General features: G+C 50.3%; 1 protein-coding gene across 1 annotated transcript; it reads left to right on the top strand.

Annotated features, from left to right (window-relative positions):
- Nucleotides 1-1,564: 1,564 nt before the first annotated feature.
- On the top strand, nucleotides 1,565-3,190 carry LOC146353007 (zinc finger BED domain-containing protein 4-like). The gene is made up of 4 exons (XM_084829695.1): nucleotides 1,565-1,971; nucleotides 2,050-2,356; nucleotides 2,427-2,789; nucleotides 2,915-3,190. The coding sequence occupies exons 1-4, from the start codon at nucleotides 1,565-1,567 to the stop codon at nucleotides 3,188-3,190; spliced, it is 1,353 nt and encodes a 450-aa protein (XP_084685821.1).
- Nucleotides 3,191-12,729: the final 9,539 nt, after the last annotated feature.

Genomic DNA, 12,729 nt, shown 5'->3' with positions numbered 1-12,729 from the left:
AATAGGGCTGTGCACCACCTCGTTACGAAGCCTGAATAACGAGGTGAAGCGGGCTGTTTTGGAGCAAAATCCTTGTGATACGAGGTGGGTCAGAGCAGTACCGAGGCACCCCGGGGCAAAATGCCTCCCCCCCCCCACGAAGCACCTCCTCCACCTTGTATATTCGGAGCTGTACTGAATGCTTGAGCAGTCCAGACAGGCTGTCTTCAAAATGTATAAACTTCTCAATGCTCACGTGGAGGGGCATGAGGAGGAGGGGGAGGAGGGAGGGGGAAGGTAAGCAGACATGGGAAGGCAGGGGGAGGCAGGAAGGCAAGCACAGGAGGAGGAGGCAGCGTGCTTTGGCAAATAGGAACTGCCAGCCAGAACTGATGCCAGCAGCCTCCAATCAGAGAAAGTGATGGAGGAAGGGAGTATATATACTTTGGCGAAAGGCTGCATTTGGTTATTGTGCTAGCTGTGTCTTTGGGAGAGAGGGCTGGTGTGGGTAGATGATCATGTGTGTGTGCGTGCGTGTGTGTGCGCACATGCATTCCTAGGAGTTGTTCCTTCAGTTTATTCAATTTTGATTGCCATTAGGCTTTCCTCACAATTTAAATTAAAAGGAAATAGCTTGGTTGTACTGGGAGTGTTCCCTTTCCTCGTTCCTTGATCGTCTGTCCCCATTGGGATGGTGTCTTTTGCAGCACCTCTTCCAGCCGCCTTCTCCTGTTTCTTTCTACCTCCGACTCGTTTGTTATTTGTATTTCATTAGATTCATCTCTCCTTTCCATATTTTTTCAAACAAAAATAGCTTTTCCTTGCAAGTTGCTGCTACGCTCCCCCCTCCCCCGCCATTCCTGTGTTTGTTTGCTTATCCCGATTTTGGGCTCCGGAAAAGGCTGCATTTGTTGTATAACATCAGTCCTTACCTCTGTTTTCTCTGTTCTTTTTCCTTATCATTTTTGTCAGTCAACTCTGTCTCTTTTAGATTTTTACAAACCCAATCTTATTTCGATTTTTAAAAACAAACATTGACTTCTGGGCATGTTCGATGTGGAGGGTGAAGAGGAGGAGATCCTCCAGGGTGTGTTGGAGGAGAGGCAGCAGGCAGAGGCTCTAGCACCTGACCCCTCTTGCATTGTTTCCCCTGCTCGTGTGGCACCTCCCCCCCCAGAGACAGGGCAGGCAGTCTGCATCTCCTCCTCCCCCGAAATGTCAGGGCAGCATTGTGTGGGACCACTTTGAGTTGGGAGCTGATCCCAGCACTGCCGTGTGCCACCACTGCAAGGTGTCTCTAAGTAGGGGAAAACATCCAGGGTACTACAGCACCAGCAGCCTGCTCCTGCACTCAAGGAGGTAGAACCAAATGGTCTTGCTTGGGGAAGAAGCCCCCATGTCCCAGCAGACCGGCAGCAGGGGCAAGCATAAGGCTAGTAGTGGCTCTGGAACTCCTGCAAGCTCTCCGTCTCTCACCCCCAAGAGGCTTAGGCAGGCCACCATGGAGGAGATGGGGTGGGGGAAGTATGGGTCCACCAGGTGGAGGTTTCCAGTGCCCAGCCAGATCACCAACTGCATCGATGAAATGGTGGCATTGGACGACCAGCCATTCTGCCTTGTCGAAAATGTGGGGTTCAAGAGGTTGATGGTTCTGGTGGTGCCCTATTACAAGCTGCCATGTCACACCACCCTCAGCAGGTGGGTGGTGCCCTCCCTGTACTGGGCATGCTGGGAGAAAGTGGTGGACCATCTGTGCCAGGCAGAGTTGCTGATGGTGCACTTCACCTCAGACATTTGGTGCAGCGAGGGCGGAGCACACACTTACTTGTCCCTGATGGCTCACTGGTGGGCAGCGCCAGGGATGGTAGTGGCCAGCACTTCTGGGACTGGGGGGAAGGATGGGTATTGCTGGGCCCTCCTTCACGCGCAAGTCATGGACCAATCCCACACAGCAGCAGAGATCACAGAGGCCATGAACCGCATGGTGGAGGGGTAGTTGGCCGCTTACCCGTGGTTACATGGTCATGAACGGGGGGGGGGGGGCAACATGGTGAAGGCTGTGTGCGACAGTGGATTCAAGAGCATCCACTGCATCACTCATATCTTCAACCTGATGGTGAGGGATGCCCTTGGAATGGGCAGCAGGAAGGTGTATCCCACCCCCATGTCTGATATCCGTAACCTGTTGGAGAGCTGCAGGAAGGTGGCTGGGCACTTCCACCACAGCATCAAGGGCACTAGGCTGCTGTGGGAGAAGCAGACAATGTTGGGGCTCCCACAGCACAGGGTGGTGCAGGACGTGGCAACATGCTGGAACTCCTACCTCATACTCAAGCATATGTTGGAGCAACAGCATGCTGTCCACGAGGTGTCTAGGGTCAGGGACATTGGCATCCCTGCGCAGGCAGAAGTGGGATGTCATGTCCGAGCTTGTGGTGGTCCTCAAGCTATTCCTTGAGACCACCAAGACCCTGAGCACCAGCCCTGCCCTCCTCAGCCAGCTGATGCCTGCGGCCTGGCATCTCCAGAAGCAGATGGGCAAGTTCCTGGAGACCGGGGATCCTGTCACAGGCAGGCACCTCCTGCCAGACGAGTGGGAAGTGCTGACAAGGCTGAGGGATGGCCTAGTTCAGTGGGTAGAGAACCTGTACCAGGAGAAGATGTACATGTTGGCTACCATGTGTGATCCACACCTGAAAGACAGCCTTTGTGGGGACAACTCCCAGCCTTTGTGGCTGGAGAAACTGGTGGGGCAAATAAGGGGGGAATGGGCAAAAAGGGTGGGGCAGGTGCAGGAGGAGGCGGAGGCGGTGGGGAGACCATTCCCCATCAGCAGCATCAGGACCAGAGGCCAGGGGTTATGGGCCATGGCAGTGCAGTTGGGGGGAGAGGCACCCAACCCATCTGCCAGGACACCACTACAACCTCTGTGCAGCATTACCTGGCAGAGCCTCTGGAGGACTGGACCGTGGACCCCATGACCTACTGGTCATCCCACAGCCAAGTCTGGCTGGGCTTGGCTCATGTGGCTAGGAAAAGACTTAGCTGCCCACCCACCAGCATCCCAAGCAAGAAGGTGTTCTCCATGGTGGGTGACATGGTAACACCCCACTGCTCCTGCTTGGATGCCAACTTAGTGGAGCATCTGGTTTTCCTCAAGGTCAACCTGCCCCTGCTGGGCTACCCCACCCTCAATCCCTCGGGCGACTGAGCTGCACACATAATCACACTAACTGCGCTGTTTTTCCTTCTTTGGGCTGCTTTCCCTTGTCTTTCCTTGAGTCAGGTGTGGCATTCCAGTTATTCAGTTGTGATAAGTAGGACTTATTTGTGCTGTTCTTCCTATTACCATTTCGCTGAGCTTCAGTACACCAACCCAACTATGGTTTTACCCAAGGGGATGATGTAGTACCATTTCTGTATCTGTAAGGGTCCTCCGCCTCCTCCATACTTAATTATGCCACTCTCTGTGCCCCGTGACGGAATCTAGCTCTGAATGTAAGGGGGTGCCGTAGCACCGGTCTCCCTCCGATTCCGCTGAGATGGCATGGGTCTGCTATGTGGATGGGCCCTCCTGGCAGGCAGGCTGTGTTGTCTTCTGCCCTCAGGGAAAGAGTCTCTGGAGAACCAATTTCGATATTTTATTATTTTTAATGTCAACATCCCCACCTTGCGTTGGTGGGTTTTTTGTTTCAAAACAGTACATTCCTGTATTACTTGGGCTGGAAGAGAGTGGTTCATTCTCCAGTTTCAAGTCCTGGTGAATAATGCAGTGTCAATCCCCTCCCTCTTCCCTTCGGCATATAGGGAGTTCTCTTTCTGCATTGCTCCTTCATTTGCTCCTGGTGTTGGGCCCAGGTCGGTAGAGCTGCAGTCACCCCTCAGGGTGTTCCCCTATGTAAGCGCCCTCTGGGGGGTCTTGGCTTTGGTTTGTTTCTGTGTCCAACCGCCTTGCCCCAGGCAGGTCTTCCATGAAGAATGTGCCCTGTTGGGCTACTTGTTGTCCCATCTCAAGAATACCTTTGAGTGGGCTAGGCACTGCCCGCTTTGCAGAATTGAGTTGGCCCTCGGGGTTAGTCACTGTCCAATTTACAGAATCCAGTTGGCCTTTGGGGCTAGCCACTGTCTGCTTTACAGAATCGAGCTGCCCTTCCAGAGTCAGATGCCCTGGTGGGCAAGGCATTGTCTTTCCTTCTCTTGCCAACAGTCAGATAACCCGGTGGGCAAGGCATTGCTGGGTTTCAAGGCACTGTTGTCCTTTTCCTGCCCCTACCTCCTCACCTACCCTCTTGAGAGAGCATTCATCTCTCCAGAGTACGGGTGGGAGGTCTCACACTCAATCTTTTCTTTGGGCCAAAGCGCTTCCAAGTAACCTGCCGCTATCTCTGCATTACATTCAGTAACAGAGTATGAAATGCCTCAGGCTCCACCAGCACGCCAGTTTCTGCCCACCTGCCTCCTCCAGACTCCACCAGCCTGCCTACCTGCCCCAGGCTCTGCCAGCCCACCAGTCTCTGCCTACCCGCCTCCTCCAGGCTCTGCCAGCCCGCCCACCCACCCCAGGCTCCGCCAGCTCGCCCGCCCACCCCAGGCTCCGCCAGCCCGCCAGTCTCTGCCCGCCCGCCTCCTCCAGGCTCCGCCAGCCCTCCTGCCCCCCCAGGCTCTGCCAGCCCTACCTGCCCCAGGCTCCGCCAGCCTGCCTCCCTCTGCCAGCCTCTGCCAGCCTCCAGGTTCCTCCTTTCCGGCCACAGGACACTCTTCCCTAAAGGAATGCCCTGCTGTTTTCTGGTTTGTGGCTCCAGGCTGCTCTTCCCTACACAATATGGCCTAGTGGGCAAGGCATTGCACTTTGGTCCATTCCTTCCCCTTTCTTTGTTTCTTTGTTTCTTCCATTCTTTCTTTCTTCCCTACACCCTTTATTTCGAAAGCCACAGTAATTATTCCCTCAGTCGGCTCCCCTGGCAGATCTTCCCCACAGAAGCGCTCGTTGTCATGTACGAGCAATAGAACCACCATAGGTCCTAACGGGCAGCGTTGCTGTGTATTCCTGCCTCTGTCAGAAGACCACCGAGAGCCTGAGGTCAGCAGACATTACCGACTGCATAAACTGGATAATTAATATGCACTTGCAGCACTCTCTGTTCCTTCTGGTCCCAAGAATCAGGTTATACATTACAACCTGTTTGAGTTTGGAAAGAAATGGTCTGGCCAAGAAAAGAAAACCCCAAACATAGAAATATCAATAGTTAGGGATGTACGAAACACCTACCTGGCTCCGCACCGGGCAATCCACAGTGGAGGGGAGGTGCTCTGTGGAGTTGCCGCAGAGCGGAGCCAGCCGGATCCGCCTGCAGCTGGTCATCCAGCCGCTGGGCTGCACAGGGACGCAAATGGCGGCCGCCGTAGCTGCCGCCATTTGCGTCCGTGTCTTTAGCCGTGATAGGCTACGTAAATATATATGTAGCCTATCACAGCTAAAGACACGGATGCAAATGGCGGCTACGCCATTTGCATCCCTGCCCTGAGTCATGATAGGCTACGTAGAAACTTACGTAGCCTATCACGGCTTGTCAGGGATGCAATTGGCGGCCAGCGTAGCGGCCACCATTTGCGGCCGCAGCCCGGCAGCGGCTTGAGCTGCCACTGCCACTGGAGCTGCCGCCGCTGGAGCTGCCGCAGCCAGGTAGGCTCCATTTTGTGGGGTTTTTGTGGGGTGGTGGGGTAGGTTGCTCCATTCCGCCATGGATTCCGGGGGGCCGGATTCTTAGAATCCGGCCTCATTGGAATCCATGGCGGAATTCTTCACCATCCCTAACAGCACAGCAGATAGAAATTTCTAGGGATGTCAGAGAATTCCGCCATGGATCTCGGTGAGGCCGAATGCCAGTGCATTCGGCCCCCCGAAATCTGTGGCAGAACGGCCTGCCACCCCCCTGCCCCCCCGCAGATCCCCCCCGGGTTGAGACTTACCTGGGGCGGATCTTCTGGGCGGCGGCTCCGGCGAAGGCTCCAGCGCCGCCATTACCAGGCTTGTGAAGAAGAAGAAAAAAGACGTGATAGGCTACATAAATCTTTACGTAGCCTATCATGGTTGGGGGGTGGGTTTAAAAAAAAAATGTGTACGCAAATGCCGTAGCCGCCGCCATTTGCATTCCTTCTTTTTACCGTCTTAATCTACGTAAATATTTACGTAGACTATGACGGCGAAAAATCAAGGGGAACGTATATAGCGTAGCGGGCGCTATTTGCGTCCCTTTTTCATTCACCGTTTTAGCCTACGTAAATCTTTACGTAGGCTAAAACAGGGAATCAAAAGGGGTTTTTCGCCGTCATAGTCTACGTAAATATTTACATAGATTAAGACGGTAAAAACAAGGAACGCATTTGCGTACGCGTTGTTGTTTTTTTACGCAGAGCCCTCCGCGGCCAGAAATCCAGCTGCGGACGACTCTGGCCTGCTGGGCCGGGCCTGGCCAGCTGCTCCGCAGAGCTGCTGCGGAGCACAGCCGACCGTTTGAGGATTCTCGGGGGGAGGAACGGAGCACCTCCCCTCCCGGCAAGGATTCCAGGGGGAGGGACGGAAAGCCTCCCCCCCACCATCAACATAATCCGCAAAAGGTAAGTCACTTTCGTACATCCCTAGAAATTTCTTCCAGCCTGCCTGCCAGCTAAAGCATATATGCAGCCATATTTATTATTTATTTATTATTAAATTTATTAATCGCCCATCTGGCTGGTCACCCAGCCACTATGGGCGATGTACAACATACAATAAAAACAGTTTAAAACAATAAAATTCTGCAATAAAAAACATTATCTAAAATACCCTAGCCCACCCCAAATGCCTGCCTGAACAACAGTATTTTTAATGCACGACGGAAGCTCATTAAAGAGGGGGCATGACGGAGTTCCCTAGGGAGGGAGTTCCACAGAGTGGGGGCCACCACAGAAAAGGCCCTCTCCCTCATCCCCACCAGTCTAGCTGTCCTGGCTGATGGGACAGAGAGAAGGCCATCCGAGGCTGATCTTGTTAAGCGGCCTGTCTGGTGCTGCTGGAGGCGCTCCTTAAGATAGGCTGGGCTGGAACCATATAGGGTTTTAAAGGTCAAAACCAACACCTTGAATTTGGCCCGGAAAACAACTGGTAACCAGTGCAACTCCTTCAGCACTGGAGTGATGTGATCTCGCCGGCGGCTGTCTTTAATCAGGCGAGCCGCCGCGTTCTGTACCAGCTGCAGTTTCCGAACCGTCTTCAAGGATAACCCCACGTAGAGCGCATTACAGTAGTCTAAACGAGAGGAGACCAGGGCATGTACTACCGATGGGAGCAGATGGTCGGGAAGGAAGGGGCGCAGCCACCGTACCAGATGATACAGCGCTGTCCGGCTCACAACAGGGTGAGGTGGGCAAATCACTCACCATCCATCCTGCAAAGGTGTCTGCCCGGGGGGGGGGGGGAGGCAATCTGTCCCTCCCCCAGGAATCCTCTTTGGCTGGCTCCGCTCCTCAGTGATTCCGCAGAGCTGGCCACCAGCTCCGTATTGTTGGCGATATGGCCAGCCACCATTGCCATGCCGTATCGCTAGGTTAAGGGCTGACTCCAGACACAAATGGCATAGTGGATGCTATTTGTGGCGGTAAAGCTCTGAGATTAACCTAAATGCAGCTGTAAATGGCTGCATTTAGGTTAATCTAAGAGCTTTACAGATGCAAATGGCATCCACTATGCCTTTTGCATCCCGAGTCAGTCCTTAACCTAGCAATATGGCACAGCAATGGCGGCCATATCGCTGGTGATACGGAGCCGGCCAGCAGCTCTGCGGAATCGCTGCGGGGAGGATCCAGCTCCAGACAGCTCTGGGGTGGAAGCGAAGGTAAGCAATCTGCCACGGGCTCTGGAGGCCAGATTCTTTTGAATTTTTCCTTATTGGGGTCCATGTTGGAATTCTCTGCCATCCCTAGTGTCAAATGTGTGTGTAGAAACAGGGAGAAGTTACAGCTCTTTGCTTGGAGAGTTTCTGTGGAAAGTATCAGATTTTAACTCTGTCTAGCACAAAAACTACTGGGCTAAACTGTCTGAAACTTTGCAGCTGCCCTCCTCTCCAGGGGTGTGGAGAGGTCCCCAAATTTCATGCCTGTATCCTAATAACTGAAAAGGTTATGACCATTTCTGTTTTCCCATGCAAGTCAATAGGAAAACGCCTAAATCACACGATCCGGATATCCAAATCTCACTTTGGATTCGGATCATAGAATCATAGAATAGTAGGGTTGGAAGGGGCCTACAAGCCAAGACCATCCAAGTCAGAGCATCCCTGACAGATAGCTGTCCAGCCTCGTCTTGAATGCCTCCAGTGTGGGAGAGCCCACTACCTCCCCAGGTAATTGGTTCCATTGTCCTATTGCTCTAACAGTCAGGAAGTTTTTCCTGATGTTCAGCCGGAATCTGGCTTCCTGTCACTTGAGCCCATTATTCCGTGTCCTGCACTCTGGGATGATTGAGAAGAGATCCTGGCCTTCCTCTCTGTGACAACCGTTCAAGTACTTGAAGAGCGCTATCCTATCTCCCCTCAGTCTTCTCTTCTCAAGGCTAAACATGCCCAGTTCTTCCAGTCTCTCCTCATCGGGCTTTGTTTCCAGTCCCCTGATCATCTTTGTTGCCCTCCTCTGAACCCTCTCCAGTTTGTCTGCATCCTTCTTAAAGTGTGGTGCCCTGGACACAGTACTCCAGATGAGGCCTAACCAGTGCTGAGTAGAGGGGAACTAGAGGGGACCCGAGTCGGATCGGAGGGGGTGCAATCAGTCCAAAGCAGATTGGGGCCACTTCAGATGATACGAAGAGGCATCCGAAGCGGATTGGGGGGTCCGTGGACAGCCCTACTTACTAACTGGGGACTGGCTGATATGATCGTATGATGCCAGAATTTCATCAACCGCACTGGCTACCAGTTTATCTCTGAGCCCAATTCAAAGCCTTGGTGTTGACCTTTAAAGCCCTAAATGGCTTGGGAGCAGAGTATTTAAAGGACATCTCCCCATGTATGTACCTGCTCAGACCCTTAGGTCATCTTCAAAGGCCTCTTGTCCCTACTGAAAGAAGCTAGGCAGGTGGCTACAAGGGAGAGGGCCTTCTCAGTTGTGGGACCCCTCTTATGGAATGCCCTTCCCAAAGAGGTCCGCCTTTCTTTTTTCCCAGGCATTTTAGAGACATAGTTCTAGATTTTTATATCTGTGTTATCTATTCCTGTGCTATTTGTTGTTTTGTTTTGTTTTGTTTTGTTTTGTATTGTATTGTATTTTATTCATTTAAATATTTCTATTATATTTTATACTGTTTCTATGGCATTTTAGTCTTTTAACTCTTTGTAATCTGCCCAGAGAATCTTGGTTATTGGGCAGATAAAAAATATAACAAATAAGTAAATAAATAACTTGAGTTCTATTTTCTTCCCACCCCTACCCTAAAAAATAAACACTGACGAAACCTGTAAGAACATTAGGCATATTAATTTCACTTGCCTGCTTATTTATTATCTCTCTCTCTATATATATATATTATGAATATCTGTGTATATTTATATGTGTTTGTTAATTTGTTCAATACATAATATTTCCTAGCCCACTTTCCTCTCCAAAAACAGACACAAAGTTCCTTACCAAAGTTAACATACACAATAAAAATAGTAAAATAGACAAAATACAAAATAATCATTCCGTCACTGTTCTGGCTTGAGAAAATATGGAGAAATCAGCTAGATCTGATTTGACATCTTAGGACTTTAAAGATCTTGCTGTCTTGGAAGATAAACTTGCAGGGTTGGAAAGACCTGGCATGTAGAGGCAGATATGGAGGGAACCAAATATACTCTGAGGGTGTGTTTCCACCAGCGATTTACTCCAACCTGGCTGCATGTGGAGGTCACATAGTTTACATGACATCATGGCCATCCAGCAAGTGTCCCAGAGTTTATCACAGAAAAAACGGTTCTTCTGAGAGTGGTTATAGTCTGACTTTTCCTCTTTACTTTGGCTCGGTTACGGTCCTGTTGGGGTGTTTTCCATCACCCGCACTTGTGTCAGTATCATAGTCCTGCCCATGGGGGCATGTGGGGGGGTGTCGCTCACCTGCCTGTGACCTCACTGACCCAACCCTTTCCCTCCCCGTTTGCCAGACGTTTCAACGTCATTTTGGAGCAGGATGCCAACTTTTAAAAAAACATTGAAAATAAGCGCAAGATCACTAGTGAGTATAAGCATGCTATCGTGTGCAAGCAAATACTCCCACTACAGCCTGAAAATCAGGTTTATCTCAGGTCACTTTTCCAGAACTACACGTGGGGAGGATCCATGGTTAATATCCCTTTGTGTCCTTTAGTTCCCTTTCGCAAGCTTCAGCTTTCATTTTACATGCTAAGGCGCTATCTCATTATAACACCATTGCACAGATCTTCCATCAATATGCATACCCTCTATGTCAGTATTTCGCTATCACTCTATCACAAAATAGCACTAACATGCATTTGCGCTATCGCATGATAGCACATTTATTCAGGGGTGCCTGTTAATGTGGTAGCTTGGTATTTAGAGGGAAAAGGGGAAACATGGGCGGGAAGGGGCTTTGGTCTGCAAAGTGTACTCAGAAGTAACACCTGTTGTGGTCAATGAGGCTTGTTCCCAAGATTAAAAGGGGTAGAGCCTGGAGAGGGGAGCCTCTCTTACTGGTTGAGCAGTCCCTGCCAGTCTGATGACGTTCACTTCCGATCCCCCCACTCCACCCGGAAGTAAGTTCCTGTCAGCAACTTATAATGGTGCGGTGCAGTCCTTTGTGGAGCCCTGTGCAGAGCCCTGCAGATTCCATGAAGACTCTGGTATTCCTTTGTTTGTTTCACCCTTCCGTTGTCGTGGAAACACAGCCTGAGTCAAAATGATCCACAAGATGGGTGCCCCCACTGAGAAGGCCTTGTGCCATGTATCATTCCATTGTATCTTAGACAATGGTGGGACACCAAGCAGGATGGAGAGAGAGGTAAAGATTCGGTCCATTTTCTAGTAATGGCATTTGGGAAGGAGAGATGGTGTGTAATGGACTGCCCCAGAGCCCCTCAGCACCTTCTAATTCACTAGCTTACTACTTAACACATGAATTATATGAATCATTATGGCTACTTTGTATGCACCTTTATTAATGCTCAGTTAGGTCTACTTTTGGAAGGGCCCCTACCCATGTACACCTGCAACATTGATTCTGCTGGGATGCTTATTTACTTAGTTATTAGATTTATTAGCCGCCCATCTGGCCGGCTACCCGGCCACTCCAGGCAGCATACAATACTTAGTGTCAAATCTGACCTAATCATCATCGGGAAGTTCCAGCAATAATTCTGAGCATACCTGCAGAAACATTGGCACAATTCTCACTGAGATGGTAAAAAAAAACCCAACTATATCTGGGCTATACTACTTCAGACTGCAGGTGGGGGCTCACATGCCTGATTGTTCATTTATATAACAAAACTTCCTCCCTACATAAAAAACAAACCTAACACACCTTCTCCTTGACATCTTGCTTTTTGTTTTTGTTTTTGATGGAGGAGCATTCCATTATGTAAGTTCCTACTTGCAGTCTGAAGAACGTAGTACAGCCCAGACACAGGGTTACCACCTCTGTGAGAATAAGCCAGTGTTAGAGCCTAAGGAAAACACTGGAGGATTTGGAGTTACGTTTTCTGGACACCCAAGTAGAAATAATAGGGTAGTGTAGCCTCTTCAAATGCAGTTTCTATGCTTCATATAATATTTCCATACACACTGAGAAAAGTAAGGGATATCTACAACATTTGTTTCAGCACCAAGCAGGCTGGACATATCAGGAGGACCAAAGAATAATTAAATGGGATGTGTAGGCACTACAGTGGTAAATTAGTGATTAGTCATAATTGGTTTTGCCATGAATTGTCATCAGCATAGATGAAGAATGCACCATAGATGCACTGGGCAGAAAACAACAGAATTACATTTAATAGGGATAAATGCCAAGTTCTGCACCTAGGAAAAAGAAACCAAATGCACAGTTACAAGATGGGGGATATGTGGCTCAACAACACTACAAACGAGAAGGATCTTGGAATTGTTGTCAATCACAAGCTGAATATGAGCCAACAATATGATGTGGCTGCAAAAAAGGCAAACGCTATTTTGGGCTGCATTAATAGAGGCATAGCTTCCAAATCCAGGGAAGTGCTAGTTCCCCTCTACTCAGCACTGGTTAGGCCTCATCTGGAGTACTGTGTCCATTTCTCGGCACCACACTTTAAGAAGGATGCAGACAAGCTGCTGGAGAGGGTTCAGAGGAGGGCAGCAAAGATGATCAGGGACTGGAAGCAAAGCCCTATGACGAGAGACTGAAAGAAGTGGGCATGTTTAGCCTTGAGAAGAGAAGACTGAGGGGAGATATGATAGCACTCTTCAAGTACTTGAAAGGTTGTCACAGAGAGGAAGGCCAGGATCTCGATCATCCCAGAGTGCAGGAAGCCAGATTCCGGCTGAACATCAGGAAAAACTTCCTGACTGTTAGAGCAATACGACAATGGAACCAGTTACCTAGGGAGGTGGTGGGCTCTCCCACACTGGAGGCATTCAAGCGGAGGCTGGACAGCCATCTGTCGGGGGTGCTCTGACTTGGATTCCTGCACTGAGCAGGGGGTTGGACTCGATGGCCTTGCAGGCCCCTTCCAACCCTGCTATTCTATG

The sequence above is a fragment of the Heloderma suspectum genome, chromosome 2 (genome assembly GCF_057233095.1).
Source record: "Heloderma suspectum isolate Gila_16-S chromosome 2, 16-S_ref, whole genome shotgun sequence".
In the NCBI taxonomy this organism is placed as follows: Eukaryota; Metazoa; Chordata; class Lepidosauria; order Squamata; family Helodermatidae; genus Heloderma; species Heloderma suspectum.
The sequence above is the reverse complement of the archived record's forward strand: the minus strand, read 5'-3'. Positions and strand labels throughout refer to the sequence as shown.